The sequence below is a fragment of the Hypanus sabinus genome, chromosome 21 (assembly GCF_030144855.1).
Source record: "Hypanus sabinus isolate sHypSab1 chromosome 21, sHypSab1.hap1, whole genome shotgun sequence".
NCBI classification, from domain to species: Eukaryota; Metazoa; Chordata; class Chondrichthyes; order Myliobatiformes; family Dasyatidae; genus Hypanus; species Hypanus sabinus.
The window spans coordinates 12,402,731-12,425,457 of NC_082726.1; the positions used below are offsets into that span (position 1 = coordinate 12,402,731).

A 22,727-nucleotide genomic window follows, 5' to 3' on the forward strand; every position below is an offset into this window, starting at 1 on the left:
AGGGCAACAGACTACGGCTGACAAACGCAACGGGCCTCAACCTGGAACACTGATCCTGAAACAGGATGCCCCCTAAACCCTCTCAGCTGGCATCCATGTGCAGTACAGGCAGTCCTGGGGTTATGAATGAGTTCCGTTCTTGAGTCCGTCTTTGTCAGATTTGTACGTAAGTTAGAACAGGTACATCCGGTATTATTTAGTGTCAGTGAGTCAAACGTTTGTCTTAGTATATGGTATATGTTTTACCTTTCTGTGCATATAAAACATTTAAGAAATGTATGTATTTCAATAATTAAACCACTGTGTTGCTTAGTAATAATTGTAGCTTTCATTGGGGTAGGGCCTTTCACATGCTCCATTATTCTCACTTTATCCTTTATCTGTATCCTTTAAAATTGTTCCGATCAGTCGGTCGACTAGTTTAACACTTTTCCAATGACTGATTGGGTTTCATCTCTTTCTGATCACTTTATTATTTCCACTTTATTTTCAATCGTGATTGTTTTCCTTCAAGGGAACAGAAAACTGCAGATTCAGCAGCAGCCGCGGGTGGCAGGTCCTCTGCTTCCCTGGGTCCTAAGTTCCACGCGCACTGAGCCAGGTTAACTGGGACGAGTAGGGGCGTTGCTGACTGGAAAAATGGTGGGGAGTGATCAGGGTGAATCTTGCTAAGAAAGATTTAAGCCAAATACAAAGTTACACACTCAACACAGTGTTAAAGGCAATGACTTAAAATGGCGGACAGAGTTGTGATCCGACTTAGAATGGCGGACAGCGTCGTGATCTGACTTAAAATGGTGGACGCCGTTCTCCTCTCTCCGTTTGTAAGTACGAGTTGTTTGTAAGTCGGACGTTTGTAACTTGGGGAATGCCTGCACATATGGCAAACGGGGATCTGCAAAAGCCAGCATTCAACGACTGAAGCGCCTCCTCACATTTTGCATCCCACCTCGGTCCAAACAGCTCCGACGGGCTAAGATACTCTCTACCTTCCTCTCCTTTTCTCCCTCTCCCTTTCTTCCCCAAGTTGATTCAATGGGTAACTCACTTTTGCATAACCCTTCACGAACCTCCAATAGTAACGACAGAAATCGAGGAACGAGCGCAGAGCAATCACAATCTGGGGTCCTGGCTAGGTGGTCACCGCCTTTATTTTAGCCAGATCTGTAGCTACTCCATCCCATGAGACTGCCCAACATAGCTAATAGACATCTTGCAAAGCTGGCACTTGTCTGGGAAAAGTTTTAACCCTGAAGCTTTCAGGCGGCCCAGCACCTTCAGTAGCCTGGTTTCATGTTCCTCCAGGGTGGACCCAAACACTATGAGGTCATCCATATACACCAATACCTCAAGCAAGTTCATATCCCCCACCATCTTCTCCATGACCTGCTGGAAGGTGTCAGGGGCTCCCGATATGCCCTGGGGCATCTTTTCGAATTGGAAGAATCCCAGGGGACATTTAATGCTGTCTTCTCTTTGTCAGCCTCACTCATGGGGATCTGGTAATATCCACTCCTCAAGTCCAACGCACTGAACCACTTCGCACCACTCAGACAGGCCAGCGCGTCTTCGATCCTCAGGACTGTATACTGGTCAGGGACGGTAAGCCTGTTCAGAGTCCTATAGTCCACACATAACCGTACCTTCCCATTTTCTTCCTGGCCACTACTATTGGGGGTGAATAGGGGATCGGTGATGATCACTGCATCCTTCAACTTGCACAAATGCTGCTGAACGTCTTCCACCTCTACTGGGAACGTGTTTCCCCAGAGACACCAGTTTCCTCACTCAGTCTCCTCTAAGTTTTCCCAACGACTCTCTCTGTGTAGGTACCCAGGGGCTCACTCTCCTTCTCGCATGACGCTGGCTGCCAGCAGTCCTCCACATTGTTCGTTCCCTTAGGAGATCTGCCCCTCTATCAGCTCCATCATATGAGGGGAGGGTCACACCTGCTGATAATAACCAGGACATCTCAGTTCTCAACTCAGCCGCAGCGTCCTCTAACACTCCCTGGATCAGGCTATTTGTGGTTGCTTCACCGCAGGGGACCACTTCCGAAGACTGTACCCTGCTGACAGAGGCCTCCCTCCCGTGCCTCCAACACATTCTCCTCTTCTCATACTTCTCTGATCAGTTCAACAAAAGAGGGACAGGTCGTGTCTTATGAGACAGTTGGAGACGCTAAGCAATCAGATGCTGGGACTGGGCGCCCTTTGCTATCTGGTCCATTCTTAACTGATCCACTTCAGCTGCCTGAATGTCCCCTCTGCACCACAAGCAATTTAGCTGGCTCTCTAACTGAAAAAGGTAGGCAGAAAGCTTCTCCCGCTGTCCCTGTTGCATGTTCTGAAACCCCGTCAAGAGCTCCATCGGGCTCACTGTCATGTCAAATGCCTTTTCCAATGCCCCATATAATCGACAGCTTTAGCTACGGGGTACCAGAACTTCACGGCTTTCACCAAGTCAGCAGCCCACCCACTCAAACTTTCAACCAATCTCTGTTGCTTTATGTCATCAGAGCACTGCCACTCATCTAGCCAATGAGAGGTCTGCTCTGCCCAAGTCTCATACTGCTCTTCCCCTTTAGGGGTGGGCGTTATTCCAGAGAATAGGCGGAGCCCCCATAGCAGAGACTTTGGACCTGGGCATTTTTCCATTTATTCGCCAGAGAGGTAAGGGCAGGTACTAACTCAGAATTCTCAATCTTCCCTGGAGGATGGGGTCTAATTAGACATTCTAAATCTGACCACTCCTTCTCTTCACACCTCAGAAACAATAGAACCCTGTCTTTGAAGTCTCCGGCCCCAGCTACAGGAAGCTCAGCTTGTGATTTGGCCCGCTCCACTACACTCCCCTCGTCCCGAACAGTATGGACAGGCCATGGCCCCGCCTCACCTGGGGCACTGATAGTAGTGGACAGTTCCACTCCTGTTACGTCATCGCTAATCTGAACTAAAGCAAGGTCTGTGCCCACCATTTTATCAAACCTCTGCCCTACAATGGTAACTTTGCCAACACTTTAACAGTACTCAAAAGTCGATTTAACAATTCATACGGTGTATGAATATCTACCCCACTCAACATGCACGCATTAGTTACCAGTAACCACCATGGAGGCACACCACTGCTGCACCCCAGCAGCATCCATAACAGCACAGACTTAAACAAACAGCGCACTAGTTCAATGCTCAGGGCAATCACACAGCATCCAACGAAATCCATCTTGAACAACACCCCCATAATTGTAACCCCCAGGTTCGGTGGACTGTGTTAATCTAGGGAAAGACACTCTCCGGCCCGACAAACTTGTGAAATCTTGTTTGTGTGGATGCTGTGTGATGTTTTTCCCTGTTACAAATCAGTACCATGAAATAACAAACAGTAAAACATATGCAATTAAATGATTTAGTTTTATAATTCTTAATTTGACTAGAGGATTAGTAAAGAAAACAAAAAGAAAAGGGCCCATTTTAATGAAACAGTCTATTACACGTTTTTGTGCTCATGACTTTCCCATCCATTCATTCTCCACCGATTTCCCCCCGGGTGTAGTCGACTCCCGACCCCATTACGCATCCACTCAGTCCTGCAGTTTACGACCTCCCTGTTCTGGCATCTTCTCTCTCCATCTTCCGCTGAACAAAAGCCCATGAATACCTTCTCTCAGACACACAAGAAAGAAACAACACTCCTCTCATTGGATTGCTCACATTCCAAAGCCCCCATTATCTCTAGTCATAACCCAGACACTGCTGCTACAGAGAAACCATTACATTAGGAGTGAAACTTTACAGAGAAACCATTACATTAGCAGGGAAACCTTACAGAGTGTTACACAAGAAATTGAAATTCACTTATTTAAATGAACTGCTTGGTAATGAACTCTACGAAACTACCAGGCTGTAAATGGACCAGATGTAAAAGCACATCTGATCCATTTATACCATTTGGGCCTGTCATATCCTTTATGCAACTCTAGAGCAATGAAGTTGCCACTTGAAATATTAAAAGATGTAAGAAGGTTACTCAATAGTATCTCCTGAAGAGCATGCAGAGATGAGCAATAAATGCCTTACGAACAATGTTGACATTCTGCAGGAGCAAGAAATGGAAAAAAATGTACAATTGGATATCCTGAAGAATTCAGTCCACAAATAAGAATTATACATTGTCATTTTTATACGTTTAACTTAAGACCCTCAACCTTGCTGTTTCAGTGAAAGGCAGTTTAGATTTCAGTGAGATGCAGTTTAGCTAGGTGCAGGATATGGTAGTACACTGCAGGGACCATTACAGTGAGGGTGAGCAAGATTGGGAGAACTTTGCTGGTGAGTAAGGTTGGGTGATGAGCGGAAGCAAGCCAAGGGAAGAGGCATTTCTTTTTACGCTCAGTTGCCAATTTGAAGCAATGAATCAATGTCCCTGCTAATTTGAATCTGAAACAATGAACCCACATCCCTAACTGAAATGAACGCACTCTGGATATGTCCATCATTGTCACAATTAGTCAATGAAGAGCCATAATTTTACTGTTGGCCTACTAAGGAGTACTTTAATTGGAGAATTCTAAGCACGTGAAGGTAGATAGAAACTGAAACTCTTCATCCTTAGTGAATCTAATTATATCAGTTGCATAAAGTGACAGCACTTACATTGTGACATGCTAACATAGTGGTTAGCACAACACTTTACAGTATGGGCAACCGGGGTTCAATTCCTGCCTTGCCTGTAAGGAATTTGTATATTTTACCCACGACCACATGGGTTTCCTCTGGGTGCTCCAGCTAGGATTAAATCAGGTGATTGCTGGGTGGTGTGGCTTGAAGAGCCTATTCTGCATTATATCTCCATAAAATAAACAAACATGACAAATAAATAAACAAGACTGGGCCATGTCGAATTTGGCATTCATGCTTTGTATCTGGTTTAGGTCTCTTGTCAGAAGACCTCCTGAATTGTGAAGAAGCAGCATCTGATTACATATCACCATCATCTGGGAATGTCATCTATAAACTCTTCAGTTTGTCTGACCTTCTCATACTCGTGCGTGGAAGTATATGCAAAACACAGATTAGGCCACGCTCAAACAAAGGAGGAAGAAAAAAGGTGAGTGCTTCTCTTCCCAGTGCAGTAGATAAAATCCACACTCCTCTGTATTGAGGAACATGCTCTTTGCTGAATTGGAAAGATTTGGATTCAAATTTTACTCTGATTCTGTAACCTGAAAGTTCCAGACTGATGCTTCAGTGCAGCACTGAAGTGGTTCAACACTAGTGTTGTTGTGTTTTGGTTGCAATCCTAGGATTAGATTATATTTCAAATTAGATGTTCATGTAGGTGAATATAAATGATCATGTGCATTATATCAAAGAAATCAAGGAGTCATAGAGCACTACATACATACAGTTCATGCTGAACTATTATTCTGCCTGGTCCAATCAACATGCACCAGGACCTCTATGCCCTTCCCATCCATGTATTTATTGATATTTCTCCCAAGTGTTGAAGTCTAGCACTTGTGCTGTCAGCTAGCTCCACATTCACACCACTCTTTGAGTGAAAGTTCCCCTCAGGTTCTGCTAGTAGGGAATGTACCAGCTACTCCAGTTGACATGGTCACTATGTATTTCTCAATAAGAACCATTTCAAAATGCTTTCTGGACATTGTTATATGCATCCTTTTGAGGTGGTTGTGTGTTTATTAGCTGTCATGATTAACTTTGAGAGCTGGTTCCATAGCACTAGAGTGTTATAAAGGTGTGAAGGAACCAACAACTACAATATTGTTTACAGTTCCTGTGAGGAGTTTGCCCTCCTGAGCCACAATCTATACACTTGGGACTTTAAAAGAATGAGAGGTGGTCTTATACAAATATATAATTTATACAAGCATACGAAGAGGTATTGGCAGGGCGTCTTCTGAAAATATGTTTCCCCTTGGGTGTAGATAGAACTAGAGGGTATAACTTCAGAATAAGGGGCCATCATTCTGCAGGGAGATGACTCTATGTCTCACATAGAGTTGTATCTCTCTGAATTTCCTTACCCCAGAAAGCTTCACAAGCAGTATCATTGAATATATTCCAGGTGAAGATTAAGTTAACCTACAAGGGAATCAAGTGGTGCAGATACAGAAAGTTCTGTTTGAGGGGATGATTTGTTCACCCATGATGGAATGGGGTTGCATTTCTCCTTGTCCTGTTTCTTCTCATCTGTGTTGTCTCCTACCTCAGCACAAGCCAAGGTGTTCCTGCCCTGCCTGAAGCATCTGCATTAAACAATGTGTGTTTAGTGTCCTTTGGAGCTAATGCTGCACCAAATCCACTCTTTGTGAGCAGTGATTACATGTCAGTGTGTCATTCTCCAGCATTAATAGGGAAATGGGTCTTTTGGGCCAGTGGCACATGCAAGGATTCCTATTAACAATGTTTGAAACCCTTGTGACCTCTGAAATCTTCCAGGTTTCTGTTTGGCCACATGTTCTATCTTTGGCTATTTTGACAGGGAAATTTTAATAACATTGTGATATAAAAATGAGATGTTAGGTTTTATTTCTCCGTCATTACTGGTAGCTTGAATGTTCCATTCAAAGGTTCAATTTAATGTCAGAAAAATGTCTGAATCCTTCTCCCCCCCCCCCCCCCCCCAACACCAGCAAAATAAAAAGTGCATCGATCGGTACCATCACCAAGCTCAAGCATGTGCTAAGCGACAGCAAAGACACAGACCAACGTTACCCTAAAGGCTTCACATTTCATCTGACATTCAACCAAACCACAGGTTCTCTCTCTCCCTGGCAAGGGAGAGGGAGGTGTCCTCCATTTTCACAGCGAGTGGGAGACATAACATCAACCCACTGGTTTATGATATTAAAAGTCAGTTTTGTCGTTTTTTTCAAACTCTGTGTCTGAAGGTCGCAAAGACCTCGGGTCTTCGGGCTCACAGCGAAAGAATTTCCTGCCTCCCGACGACACACGGGTCTCCTGCCATGACACCGACCTTCGAACTACCCGTCTCCAGTGCCCTGAGATCTTAGGCTTTTGAACATGATCGAGACTCTCAGGCCAAACCCTTGGCCTGTCGAATAACAGCCAGTTGTGGAACCCCAAGAACAGGTCCCGTTCCCACAAAGAACCGAAGCCTGTAGAACTGTAGAATTGTCTCTGAAAGCTTTCTGTTTCCCGTTTATGAGGAAGGAGGAATCTGTTCAAGGATGCAGAAACTATAAATCAAGTCTCTGGAATATCCTGATAAGATCATAAGAACTGTGTGCAGGAGGAACACACATGGCCCTTGGACCAGCTCTACCATTCATTGATCATTGCTGTTTTTCCAATTGGTACTCTTTTCCTGTATTGTCTCTCTATTCCTTGATTTCCTGATATCAAAAAAATCAGTTAGTATGTTTTGAATGAATACAGTGACTGGTTCTCCACAGCCCTCCAGAGTAGAACATTTTGAAGATTCAGTACTGAGTGAAGGAATTTTCTCCTAATCTTAGTTGCGAACAACCTGCCCCTTGTTCTCAAAATATGCCCCCTGGTTTTGAATTCCTTGGGGGAAACATGCCCTCTGCAAGCCTTAGAGAATTTTGTATGTGTTGATGAAATAGCATGGTCCTATGGCCTACTGAGTCCTTGCTAATTACTAACTTATTTTACACCAGTTTATTTTGTTCTCCATCCCAAGAACTTCTCTTAGATTCTGCTGCTTGCATACGTATCTGGGGCAATTTACTGTGATCAGTAATGCCACCAACCCACACATCTTTGAGATGTGGGGAAACCTACATAGCCAAAGAGAGAACTTGCAAACTCCACACAGACAGTGCTAAAGGTCAGGATTTAGTGCAAGTCTCTGTTTTTTCTGTGTGGCATCATCTCTACTAGCTGTGCCACTCCTCTCCTGTCACTCTTCCAAACCCTAAAAAGCACAATCTCACTCTACTTACTCTCTCCTCGTACAGCAAAATCACCATTTCCTCTATGGAAACTACATCCTTTTTAGGTAAAGAAATATTCCAGCTGTGATCTTACCAATGTCCTATTACAATCACAATAAAACTAGTCTACATCAGTAATTAAGTCACATGTTATGTAGACCAACATAACATTTTCCCTCTTACTCATTGGCTGCACCTGCATATGGACTTTTGTACATTTACCTAAGTGCTTTTAGACATCAACATTATCTAATTCCTTAACATTTAGCAAATGCTTTGCTGTCCTATTAGGTGCAGTAGGTGGATGACACCAGAATTTTCCACAAACCGCGGTTAGCATGATGCTGTTACAGTTTGGAGCACTCCGGAATTCGGAATTCAATTCTGGTGCCATCTGTAAAGAGTTTGTTCACCCCATGAGTCACATGGATTTTCTCCAGATGCTCCAGTTTCCTCCCACAGTCCAAAGATGTACCAGTCAGTAGGTTGATTGGTCATTGTGTATTATCCTGTGATTAGGCTAGTGTCAAATATGGGTTGCCTTGTGGTGCTGTTCATCGGGTTGGAAGGGACTGTTCTGCCCTGTATCTCTAAATATAGATAAGTACATTCCTTCAGCGTTTCTTCACCCACTCGTTCAGTTTGTTCATATCCCCTTGAAGCCCCTTTCTATTACTTTCAAAGCCACTCATTTTTGTATTGTAAGCAAACTTGGGAAAGTATATCATTTTATTCCCTTAGCCAAAATGTTGATACAGTATCAATCCCTGTAGCACCCCAGTAGCCATAGCCATCCTACTGATAGTCATTTTTCAATCCATGTCAATATATCACTCTCTCGTACTACAACCTTGATGATCAACCCCTTATTAAATTTCTTACAAAAATTCAAATGCATCTACTAGTTCAGTTTTATCTGTTTATCTAACTTATCCAAAATTGAAAATAAAAATTTGCAACTTGGATTTGAAGCTGTAGCTTTAATTTGCATGGTAACTTTCAATAAAGGCAAAGTGTTCCAAAGAATTTCACAGGAGTGTTATAACAATTTAGTCAATGAAGTGTGCTTTAGATTGTCTTAGTGGTGAGTCAGTCGAGAGGGGAATTGTTCACAATGCTGGTACTGAGATGCATTGCCACTGATTGCTCCACTGCAAGAAGCAGTGTGGTCGAAACTGGGATGCATAAGAGATTAGAATTGGAGGACCACATATACCTGAGGTTTAGAGATAGAAGACGCAGCAGATGCTGGAATTAGGTGCCATAAACAACTTGCTGGAGAAATTGAGTGAGTCTATCATGAATCTGGGGAGAAAAGAGCTGTTGATGTCTGGGGTCAATACTCTTCAGGAGAGTTGTAGAGCTGAAGGAGAGGTTGGACATAATGGACCATATTGTGCAGTACTCTGGACTTGTCTCTGATTGTGCCTTTTTTTTTGCACTAATGTCTTGGTTTTACTGTCTTTTCTCTCTTGCTATGCATGTATAACTTCTGTATGATTTACATTCTGTGTTGTTGGTACCTATGTCCTATTATGCTGCGGCAAGTTAGTTTTTCGCTGTACCTGCATTCACCATTCTTGTGCACATGGCAATAAACTTGATTCAGCTCGAGGAGCAGGAGCGCAATGTAGGGATTTAGAAATAAGAATGAAAACCAAATCAAGGTGCTGCTCAGTGGGGAGCCAGTCAGGATGTCTTGGTGATAAGCTGGATAGACCTAGAAGCAAGGCAAAGATGAGAGATTTCTCAGCATCACAGACTCTATAGCATGCAACTACTAAGCACTATAGAGTTCATTTGACTTGTGTCTCTTCCATCTCTTTAAAAGAGCCAGTTAACCATGTTGCTGCCTTTCTCTGTGGCTCTAGTCATATTTGCCCTGACGTTGTTAGAAAACTATTATTGGACCTGCTTCCGTGCCCTTAAAGGTAATGCTTTCCAGATCATTGTAACTTGCTGAAATAGAGTCTCTTAATTATTTCTGACTTTTGCAGAAATTATATTAAATTTGTATCTTCTGGTTAGTGACTGACTCACTACTGGTGGAGTTGAGAAATCTCTAGCCCTTTCCTTGCAGGTGTATTTTTATCTGGCTTACTCACCAAGTCAATTGCAGTAGTTAAACATTACCTCAAATCGGCCATATTAGTGCGAGATGCCAAAGATTCCTGAGTCTAGAATATCTTCCACATTTAATGTCTTTCTGTAATCTCTTGTGCTAGTTTAAGAACTGTTATTGGAAGCTCACAAAACTGGCCATGTCACCAGATCAAATTAATCACCATTAGTGAGTCTTGGCTAATTGCGCCCATTTCCAGGCCTTTGAGGATGCTCTTAAAATTAAGCCATTTTATTTGTCATTTTTTATGGGCTTGATTTAAAGGCTTTTTAAAAAAATTATTAAGATACTGGCTACTGTACCTCGGTATATCTATGGGTCTGTATTTTTTGTCAGTGCTTTAAATTTGTTTTGCTCACAGTTAGTGAGCACTGATTAAAAATGTTTTTTTTTCTAATAAACTCATTCAGCTGTGTTAATCAACCATTGCCTCTATGAAATATATCCATGTACATTTTAACTGCAAAGTTTAATTTTTTTAAATATATTTTAAAATGCTGCCTGTTTGCATTGGCTTATGGGAGATTTTACATTTGGCGATTGCAAAATTGGGTTGAGTGAATGTTTGAGCAAAGGACAAGTTTTGAATACAATTTTGCACAGATTGATAATCATATCAAAACTGAGAAATGTTGCCCTGTTTCTCTTAACTTTCTTGTCAGCCCGTCTGTTCTTTACTTGTAACTGAAGTACTTCATAATGTTATTGTAAATTTTTTCTTCATTTGTAGCTTGACATTTTTGTGGCATCTAGAACTGGATACAATACTCATTGGTAACTTGTGTGGTCAATGAGTCCTAACTAAGGGAACAGGTTCTACATCCCACTGTGTATGTCCTAGTTCTTCTGTAGTAATCCTTTTTCCCCAGAGTTTGCACTTAGCTTTCTATATCTTGGTGTTTTGTGCTACTTAAATCTTGTGAGCTTCCTCACAGTCGCTGCCCTTTTAGGCAGTTTGTTCCAGATATTGCCCCAACCCCTAAATGAAAAATCTTTCTCAAATTTCAGCTTGATGTCATAATCCTCACTTTAAACTTGGTTACCGGCACCTTTACTAAGGGGAAAAGTTTTTTGCTGTCTGTTAAGTTGATGCTTCTCATAACTTTGCATTGCTTAATCAGCTAATCTGTTAATCTTTTTTGCACCAAAGGAAACAAGCTCACTTTTTCAGTTTCTCAAAGCTGAAATGTTCCAACCCAGGTAACATCCTTTCTCCACTGCAAACACATATTTCCAGTAATATGACTTACAGAACTGCACACAGTATTCTAGTGATGATCCAGATAATGTTTAAAGTTCAAAGTAAATTTATTATCTATGCATATATATCACCATATGCAACCTTGAGCTTCATTTTCTTGCGGGCATACTCAAGAAATATATAGAATAATAACCATAACAGACTCAATGAAAGACTGCCCAATTTGGGCATTCAACCAGAGTGCAAAAGACAACCAACTGCAAATACAAAAAGAAAGAAATAATAATAATTCAATAAGCAATAAATATTGAGAACATGAGATAGAATCTTTGAAGGTGAGCCCATAAGTTGTGGGAACATTTCAATGATGAGACAAGTAAAGTTGAACAAAGTTATCCCATTTAGTTCAAGACTCTGATGGTTAAGGGGTATTAACTGTTACTGAACCTAGTGGTGTGAGTCCTGAGGCTCCTGTACCTTCTTCCTCTTAGCAGCAGTGAGAAGAGAGTATGTTCTGCATGGTGGGGATCCCTGATGATAGGGAGTCTTTACCCATGATGGACTGGCCTGTTTCCACTACTTTTAATCAAATTTTTCCATTCAAGGGCATTGGTATTTCCATACCAGGCTGTGATGTAGCCAGTCAGTGTACTCTCTAGTGCATCTCTATGGAAGTTTGTTAAAATTTTGGATGTCGTGTCTAATCTCCACAAACTTGTAAGAAAGTAGAGTTTCATAGGGGAGGACATATAGAACTCCTTGTAGAGCACGCTGGCATTGAGCTCTGGTCTCCGACACACCGAACTGTAATAGCGTCACGCTAACCTCTGCACCCTTTAGGGCATGCTTCTAGGCTATGAGAACAAATGTTTAAACTATCATTTCACACTGGTACTAAGAGCTATGTTGTTGAACGTGCTAATCCTTGGAAGATAGTTTAAACCAAAACCCCATCTCATCCAAATTGATGCAGGAGGTTCTCCAAGAGGACTAGAATAAAAAGCAAGATCTAATGCTAAGACTTTATGAAGTATTAGTAAGACCACATTTGGAGTATGGTGAACAGTTTTAGTCCCCATATCTTGGAAAGGATGTGCTGTCATTGGAGAGGATCCAGAGGAGATTTACGAGAATGATCCGAGGAATGAGAGGGTTAATGTATGAGGAGCGATTGATGGCTCTGAGCCTGTACTCACTGGAGTTTAGAGGAATGAGGGGGTATTTCATTGAAAACTAATGAATATTGAAACGCCTAGATAGAGAAGACATGGAGAGGAGGTTTCCAATGATGGAAGAATCTAGGACCAGCGGAGAGCCTTAAAGTACAAGGATGACCCTTTAGAACAAAGATGAGGAGGAAATTCTTTAGCTAGAAGGTGGTGAATCATTGGCACAAGCAACTGTGGAAGCCAGGTCATTGAGTGTATTTAAAGCAGAGGTTGTTCGTTCGTTATGTGGCGTGTCAAGAGGTTGCTTGTTTCTTGTTTAATAGGGGTGTTAACAGTTACTGGTAGAAGGCAGGAGAATGGGATTGGAGGAAAAATAAATCTGCCATGATAGCTTGACAGAGTAGACTCAATGGGCCAAATGACTTAATTCTGCTGCTATTGTAAAGTAAAAGGAAAGCACAGGAGCTCTTCTGGATCTTAATGAAAATACCTGAAAAGAAACCTGACCAACTGTGAGAATTTGCTGTACACAGTTTGGCCACTGCTTTATTTTGCAATGGTGACTGCACTTTAAAAGAAATTTTGACTGCATAATATATCAGGATCCTCTGAGGTTATGAAAAGTGCAATAAAAATGCAAGGTTTTTTTTCAAGATGGTGATCACTCCCTAATTGTACATAGTTTTCTCCTTTCGCTTGTTCTTTCTTTCCTCTCTTTTCTATAAATGTATACCTCAGGTAAATATTATGTGATTTGCAGCATATATGACTATATGATATATATGTACAATATCTGAAATACATCTTATGGAAATGTTTGTTTGATGATGAATTTCAATGAAAGATAAATTACAAAAAAAAGATGGTGAAATGGAATATACAGTGGCATGCAAAAGTTTGGGCACCCCAGTCAAAATTTCTGTTACTGTGAATAATTAAGCGAGTAGAAGATGAACTGATCTCCAAGAGTTAAAGATGAAACATTCTTTTCAACATCTTAAGCAAGGTTAGTGTATTATTTTTGTTTTGTACAATTTTAGAGTGAAGAAAAGGAAAGGAGCACCATGCAAAAGTCTGGGCACCCCAAGAAATTTGAGCTCTCAGATAACTTTTACCAAGGTCTCAGACCTTAATTAGCTTGTTAGGGCTATGGCTTGTTCACAGTCATCGTTAAGGAAAGGCCAGGTGATGCAAATTTCAAAGCTTTATAAATACCCTGACTCCTCAAATCTTATCCCAACAATCAGCAGCCATGGGCTCCTCTAATCAGCTGCCTAGCACTCTGAAAGTTAAAATAAATGATGCCCACAAAGCAGGAGAAGGGTATAAGAAGATACCAAAGCATTTTCAGGTAGCTCTTTTCTCAGTTCATAATGTAATTGAAAAATGGCAGTTACAGGAACGGTGAAGGTCAAGTTGAGGTCTAGAAGACCAAGAAAACTTTCCGAGAGAACTGCTGGTGGGATTGTTAGAAAGGCAAATCAAATCCCCCGTCTGACTGCAAAAGACCTTCAGGGAGATTTAGCAGACTCTGGAGTGGTGGTGCACTGTTCTACTGTGCAGCGACACTTGCAGAAATATGACCTTCATGGAAGAAGAAACCTTCATGAAACCTTTCCTGCATCCTCACCACAAAATTCAGTGTCAGAAGTTTGCAAGGGAACATCTAAACAAGCCTGATGTATTTTGGAAACAAGTCCTGTGGACTGATGAAGTTAAAATAGAACCTTTTGGCTGCAATGAGTAAAGGAATTTCGTGAAAAGAACACCTTTCCAACTGTTAAGCACGGGGGTGGATCGATCGTGCTTTGGGCTTGTGTTGCGGCCAGTGGCATGGGGAACATTTCACTGGTAGAGGGAAGAATGAATTCAATTAAATACCAGCAAATTCTGGAAGCAAACATCACACCGTCTGTAAAAAAAAGCTGAAGATGCAAAGAGGATGGCTTCTACAACAGGATAATGATCCTAAACACATCTCAAAATCCACAGTAGACTACCTCGAGGCGCAAGCTGAAGGTTTTGCCATGGCCCTCACTGTCATCTGACCTGAACATCATCGAAAATCTGTGGATAGACCTCAAAAGAGCAGTGCATGCAAGACGGCCAAGAAGCCTTTTCAAGGAAGAATGGGCGAAAATCCCCAAAACAAAAATTGAAAGACCTTTAGCTGGCTATAGAAAGCGTTTGCAAGCTGTGATAGTTGCTAAAAGAGGGTGTTACTAAGTACTGACCACGCAGGGTGCCCAAACTTTTGCTTCGGGCCCTTTTCCTTTTTTGTTATTTTGAAACTGTAAAAGATGGAAATAAAGAAGTAATTTTGCTTAAAATTAAAGAAACGTGTCATCTTTAACTTTATGTCTTTTGGAAATCGGGTCATCTTTTACTCGCCTAGCTATTCATAGTGACAGAAATTTTTACCAGGGGTGCCCAAACTTTTACATGCCACTGTAATCATTGACCAAATGAGTACATGCACCAGGACAACTGCGGGCACTTCAGTAGAATTTGTGCATCTGTATCTAGATAAAACTTATTTATCAAGACCTCTAATTTATGGAAAAATGTTGACAGAACTAACAGTTAAACCATATACTTATTTGTTTATGCATGATTTGTGTTTGCTTTCTAATAGCACGTGCCAGTTTATGTGTTGCCTAAACTGGAATATCAGTCAATGTATGGAATAGAAGCCTTCACTGAAAGTGAAATCTGTCAGTTATGGACTGAAAGTCTCATCAACTCAAACTCCTGGTTTTACATTGGTGAGTCCTACTTATATTAAACCATTAAGAGTACAATATTTTCTTGTTTCTGCAAAGAGGCTTGGCCAATGATTTGGGATGAAGCAGACTCTAAAACATGAGTTGAATCTTCAGTGGTATAATATTTGCCAGCTACTATAACTGAGCAAGCTGATAACACTTGGCTTGATATCACATGATGTGTAACTGTTGCAGTCTAATCCATGTTTCCTATCATGCTCAAATAGTCTATTTAGTTTTTAATTAATATAGACATTTACAGCAAAGAAAGAAATCATCTTAATACATCAGTGCATACTAACCAGCTTGGACATCATGATGTGACTTACAATAATGAAACCTCTTGTTCTGTGCTTTGTGAAATAAGCATCATGTCTTCAGTTTAAACTGTCAGCTTGGATCTGTGATAATACTAATTGGAGTAACACACAGACTCAAGTTGCATGACAGAATATATCCAAATCTGAAATAAAAGCAGAAAATGCTGGAAATACTCGGTATTTTGGACAACACCTTTGAAAAGAGAAACAAGATTTAATATTTTGTATCATGGACCCTTCACCATAACTGGAAAATTAAGAAAATATGATGAAATGAGGTCAGGGCATGGACAAAATCATTATCATTGATAGAGTGAGGCCAGGGCCATGGTAGTCATGTTGTGTACAGATCTGCCTGGTTACCAGATTAATTTCACATTTCTAGCCTGCATTTTTTTTAAAATTTTCACTAAAACTGCTTAACAGGAATTCTTGGATTGTACGCTGTTCGAGACTGACTGGTGCTCAGTGATAACTTTGATACATCTACATTGATTCTATTATGGGTCTTGGATTTACTGAATATGCCCACAAGAAAATGAATCACAGGGTGGTATATGGTGACGTATATGTACTTTGAGCTTTGAACTACTCACCACATTAAAAAAGATGCCTGTGATAATTTAATCTATTTTCCAATCCAATTCATTCTAAGTCCTCTGGTTCTTGATCCCTCTGCCAATGGGAATAATTTATTCTATAATTTCAATATCCTTCTAAATTTTAAATACTTCTATCAGATCTCCTTACAACCTCTGTTTTAGGCAGAACAACTGTCTACATAAGTAAGGTCCTTCATACTTGGAATCTCTTCTGCACTCTTTCTAAAGCCTTCTCAACTGCCCTAAAATTGGTGCTTCGAAGTGTGTAAGAGAAGAAGAGACTAGGGATGCTCGATGTTCCTGGGTTCCATTGTTTTATAAAACATCAAAGGATACTTCTATAGCTATTCATAATCAGGTAGATTGTCTCTATGTAGGTAAACTCACAAGAGGTTGAACAGCTGAAGGTGGCCCTTACATAAGTAATTGCATCTTAATTACTTGTGTAATTACATTAGTCCTGAAGAAGGGTTTCTGCCCAATACATTGAATGTTTAGCCATTTCCTTAGATACTGCTTGACCTGCTGACCTCCAGATTTCATGTGTGTTAATTAAAATGTAAGCCATGATCAAGGCACACAGCGTCAGCAATACAACTCATAACATTAAGTAATCACAAATTCCTAGGACTGATCCCACCACTTAATTGATACATCTTGGCTGCATTTTTACGGATATGATCAGCAAAATCAGATATGACGGCTCTGGGCCTCTACTCACGGAAATTCAGAAGAATGAGGGTTGACCTCATTGAAACCTATCAAATGTAGAAAGACCTCAATAAAGTGGATGTTTCCTATGCTGAGGGAGTCTAAGACCAGAGGGGACAGCCTCAGAGTAGAGGGGCATCCTTTTAGAATGGAGATGAGGAATTTCTTTAGCCAGAGAGTGGTGAATCTGTAGAATTTGTTGCCACAGGTAGCTTTGGAGGTCGAATCATTGGGTATATTTAAGGCTGAAGTTGATAGATTCTTGATTAGTTAGGTCATGAAGGGATATGGTGAGAAGGCAAGAGATGGGGCTGAGGGGGAAAATAGATCAGTAATGATGAAATGGAGCAGACTCGATGGGCCAAATGGCCTAATTCTGCTCCTATATCTTATGCTCTTATGTCTTCGGACTCATCAACACTATCTATTAGCAGCTAAGGGAAGGTCTAATGCCATACAACTTTGGAGAAATATTTTACACATTGCAACAATTTCTGCTGTTACTTTGTGTAAGGCACCCTCAGTGTCATCGCTTGCTCTTTCTAGAGCAGCAGCAACAATTATTATTAGTTTCCTTTGTAGAGCTGGCTACATCATACATCAGAAATAGGATTGCTGCAAACAGCTTCCTTCTGAGATACACATGCAAAATGCTGGAGGAACTCAGCAAGTCAAACAGCATCAATGGAGGAGAATAAATAGTTGACACTTTGGGCCAAGATCTTTCATCAGGACTTCCTTCTGAGATGTCACATTTATAATTGAATTGAGGGTAGTAAGATAACCAACTAGCAGGACCCTAACAATTGTGTGGGACCGAGAGATGAGCTTCAACTCCACAAATAACATACATATTATTCCTTGAATTCAAACTGTTCCTTAGTGATTAACCTTATTGGGTAGTAGTATTCTTATTATGAACATTATTAATGAAAGTATCCGAATCATGATTACATTTAGGACAGTGTAATGTAAAGTAACACAAACTATATTCAATGGTGCACCTTAAACTCATGTTAAAGGCAGCCTTGATAGTGAAAACCTGTAAGAACTTGACTGCCTTGTCACACAAATTTGGGTATAGAGATATCCCAGGTGAAAACACCAGTAGGACCTGACTCAATGTAATTCAGTTGATTAGATATGTATTGTTCCACAAACTATCTAGGCTAAGATGTTGTGTCACAGATCTGGCCCTTGTATTTACATGTTTCCCTTGAAAAGACCAAAGGAGGGATATCAAATTCTCATTGTTAGATCTTAGTGCTGAGCATCATTCAAGGAATATGTTTGTAAACGCTCTACAGGAATGCTTAACGTTAGTGGGTATTGTGAGGTATGTGGTATGTATTCATATATTCAATATTCAGAGGGCATTAAAAGCATCTACAAATTCATGTGATGCTCAGAAGAACTTGTTATGGGTCATTTCAATTTGCACATTATTAATGGACAAGGTTAGTAAAGATGCAAACAAGAACATTTAAAAAAAAAGTTTCATTGTGGGCAGCAGTTAACTTCTCTTGACATCCTGTGGTTACTGATTTATTCACTGTAGCCCATACGGAGTTGCCACTGAGGCAATGATTACTATATTAACCTCAGTGCTTGTGGTCCCAGTCTTCCCTTCCTGGTGCCACCTTAGTCTGCTTACATTGGCTATCATGAAGCTGTTTGCTTTTTTGTTTGACCTATTCTGTTGAATTAGTAATTAACCACACTTGGTAGGGTCCTTCCCACTCAATGCCCAATGGCTCCTCAGGTATTTGTTGATCAGAATCTACTCGCAAGAAAATAAGGTGTGTCCTTCTGTTAGATCACTCCAGGCAGAAGAAGCCTGTTGAGAACAGCTTGGGTTCGTTTCACACAATAATTAACAAGGCTGTCTGCCTTAGAGGTCGGTAGCACTGAGTAAGGACATAAGTTGTACTGTCACCACCTTAGCCTTGTCTTGCCAGGGGTAGCTTTGATACAGCATAAAACCATGGGGAAGGCTGTAAACCATGGTACAGCTTTATAGTTTGATAGTCCCTTTCATTCATTCCACTTGATGATTCTGGATGATGTGGACAGTGGAAAGACTATTCAGTGTTCATCATTTGGCATTGTTCCTGACATCTACTCCAGTGAAGCGAGTGCTTTGATTCAGGATTCAAAGTACATTTATTATCATAGTATGTTTGCAGTAAACAACCCTGAGATATGGCTTTCCACAGAGTAATTGAGACAAAGCAATCTCCATCTAGGAATCTATTGCTTGGAACAGAGTTTTTGCTGTATGTGTGGTAGTGGCTTTCCTCTGGAACAGCCTCCACCCACCTTGAGAACTTATCCATTCCTACCAGTATATGTGAATATCCATGGCTCTTTGGTAATCTAATGCAATCTCGTAGGTGCAAACATGGTCCACGGGGGGCCAGAGCTCACAATTGCAGTAGCTTTCCCTGTGTTCCATGATTTGTTTGCAATGGTGGCAATTGTATAACATTCATTAATTCTTGCGCCAACTGGCCATTTTTGTTTCTGGCTAGCAGGAGTGCAGGGAAGGAGTTGGTCTGTTTTTATATACTGTAAATTCTGGTGTATAAGCTGACCCAGAGTATAAGCTGACTCCCTATTTTCAAGGTTAAAAAAGTGACTTTTCATGTTACCTTTGTATAAGCCGACCCCTTTTGTAGAGGTTTTTGATTTAACCAGAAAAGATCACAAGATCTCACAAGCCGGTACTCAGCTTTGCCAGATCTGGAACCTGGAAATTTTGTGAACCAGTACCTGCTAAGAAAATAGGCCTACACATTGTAGAACGTTATAAGCAAATTCTTAATAAATAAATCAGGGAGGAAGTTTTGGATTAGGTTCCCAATGGCAAAGAATCCTCTGAAATGTAACCCCCGTGAAACTACTTAGCACCCATCGTAATCTCGTTAAAACATAACACGAGGTGGCGGGATCAGTACGTGTACTCAGTATTGAGTTTGCGACCACCTTGTACAATAGATAAAAATGAATGCAATATGATGCTGGCTTCAAGCTGAAGGTTGTTGATTTTGCTAAAGGAACGGAAAATTCTGCAGCTGCTAAGAAGTTTAGTCTAAACGAGAAACAAGTGAAAGAATGGAGAAAGGCAGAGGACACTCTGAGGGAAATGCCAAAGGCGAAATGTGCAAACCACGGGAAAACATGCCAGTGGCCGGAACTCGAAGAAAAAGTTTTAGAGGGGTGAATCACCAGTGATTGTCTGGATACATTGTTACCAGAGAAATGGTTTGAGTTCAAGCATTGAAATGCACTGAAAAACACAGTGAGGTCAGCAAACATTTCAAAGTTATGTGAAGTTGGTGCACCCAGATTATGAATAGATGTGATCTTGTGTTGAGACAAAAAACAAAGATTGCTCAGAAGTTGCCGAGTGACCTTGGGGATAAGATTACAGCCTTCCAATCTTTTGTAATCAAGCATCAAAAGGCACATTCTTACCTGCTGTCTCTGATTGGTAACATGGACGAGACACCAATATTCTTTGATTTTGCTGGCAACCACACTGTCAGTTAAAAGGGGGAGAAAACGGTCCTTGTTAAAACAACTGGACACGAGAAGCAACATTTTACAGGCATGTTAACGTGTATGGCTGATGGGACCAAACTACCACCGATGGTGACTTTTAAGAGGAAAGCATTCCCAAAGAAAAATTCCTGCGGGGTGTTGTTTACATTTGAGAATGCAGCTGGATGATCAAAGTGGATTAAAGTGGTGTGGCTTCGACATCCGGAAGGTTTCAGGAAGGAAAAGTCGCTACTTGTCTGGGACATATTCAAAAACGCACTTGTCAGGTGAGACAAAAGCAGCATTGAAAGCTGCAAATACAGACATTGCAGTCATCCCCGGTGGTTTGATGCCCGTGCTCCAGCCACTAGATGCGAGTTTAAACAAACCATTCAAAGAATTCATGCGTCGACAGTGGAACAATGGATGAATATGACCTGTCTTCCGTGTATTTGTTTTTCCAAAGTTGGCACCCTCTGTATAAGCTGACCCCCTAATTTTAGGACCAAAATTTAGGGCCAAATTCTCGGCTTATACACCCCAATTTACGGTACTTTAAGACTGCATCCAAAAGTAGCCTTTTATTGATCAATAATTAGTTGTTGAAACTGCTTCTTCTGACATAGGTGGAGCTGAAGGTTAAGCCTGATTCCATTGGCCACTTTGTTTTCTGCTCCTACAACTTCTAGCCCAATACCCCATTTTACCACAATAGTGATATGCTTCTTTAGGAGCTCAGTGTTGTCATGTCATTAGTCAATGGGTAATGTTCTCACTTGAACTTCCATGGCTTGTTCCACCTAGTTAGCGATACTACTTGGCTGTATGAAGTGTTAGGTTCATTCCATTTTGATTTTGCTGGCAACATTTGGCATCAGATTACCCATAAAGGATGACATCTGTGGACCATAGTCAGATCTCTATATTATCTTCATTTACCTTTTGAACTCATGAGTGATTCAACTACACTGTTCTAAAGCATTTCTCATAACCAGGGACATTATTAGAGCTCTTCCGCTTGCAGTTGATTACCTTTTCCCAGTCTGTTGGCTTGTTCATGGATTGTTCTCATCACAATGACATTCCAACCATCTTGTATATTTTGCTTATCCTGTCATATGTTAGAATTAACTTTAAGCATCAATTCTTACTTAACAAGGAGCTAACGTAGTGGCCAAAATTAGGATGCCATCATATGTGTACCAGTCTTATATATTTTTCAATTGTTAATTCCAGGTCTTTGAACCTCTTTTTTAATGAATTTTAGACATTCTATCAATCTTCTCAGATTCAGCAGATGTGTGAGAAAACACATGTCGCTTTTCACAGGATCCATCTTCATTCCTGCACTGCTTCACTTGCTTGGTCCTTAGTGAACCCTGTCAAAGCGTGCCTGCCAGTCCTATTTTCTCATCACTGTCATCATCATTTGAATCAGTAGAGGTGGCTGTGGCATCTATCATATTCATTCTGCAATTCCTCTCATGTTAGATAGAGGCACTACTTTAATTATTGCCTGATATCGGAAATGTATCCTAACAGGAAGATTCAGTGAGAGGCTAGCCCTCTGAGGATCTCACTGTGCTTCTACACACTGTCTCACTTGTTTCTGAGCTTCTTATCGCTCACCTCCACTCAATCATCTGCTTTTGTCAGTTAATGCACAGGTTTGTTCTTTAGAGCTTTTACTGTCTACTGATTTCGTAATTTGTACCAATTCTCCTTTTTTCTTTTTCACTTGTTCAGTTAATACACTTTTTAATTTTTTGACATTCTTTATCATGTTCTCTCTTAGTTGTTATAACATTGCTAATGTCTATCCATTTTCCTTTTTTCTCTTGGGCATACTCTTGATCTTATTCCATGCCATTTTAATATTGTCTTGAAGACAAATTTCATTAGATTCAGCATTATGGTAATTTCATCCTGCTTGCTTCACTACTCTTATCCATTTGGACTACTTTTCATTAAGTTCTTATCAAAACAGACTAGTGTGAGGTATTGCACTTTGGGAGGACAAACTAGGTAGGACTTGCACAGTGAATGGTAGTGCAGTAAATAGAAGGATTTGGGAATACAGATCCATAATTCCTTGAAAGTGGCGTCACAGGTAGATAGGGGCATAAAGAGTGTTCTTAGCACATTGGCCTTCATAAATCTAAGTATTGAATACAGGAGTTGGGATGTTATGTTGAAGTTGTATAAGATGTTGATGAGGCCTAGTTTGGAGATAAGTGTATAAGTTTTGGTCATCTACCTACAGGAAAGATATCAATAAGATTGAAAGAATACAGAGAAAATTTACAAGGATGTTGCCAGGTCTTGAGGACCTGAGTTGAATAGCTTAGGACT

General features: G+C 40.8%; 1 protein-coding gene across 4 annotated transcripts in view; it reads left to right on the top strand.

Annotated features, from left to right (window-relative positions):
- The window catches only part of ice2 (interactor of little elongator complex ELL subunit 2), a 121,056-nt gene that overhangs the window by 56,036 nt on the left and 42,293 nt on the right, over positions 1-22,727 (top strand). For all 4 annotated transcript variants that reach the window (XM_059945989.1, XM_059945990.1, XM_059945988.1 and 1 more), the window contains 2 exons: positions 4,931-5,106; positions 15,070-15,199. In XM_059945989.1, coding sequence (XP_059801972.1) covers positions 4,931-5,106; positions 15,070-15,199 — 306 coding nt within the window. The remainder of the gene's footprint in view (positions 1-4,930; positions 5,107-15,069; positions 15,200-22,727) is intronic.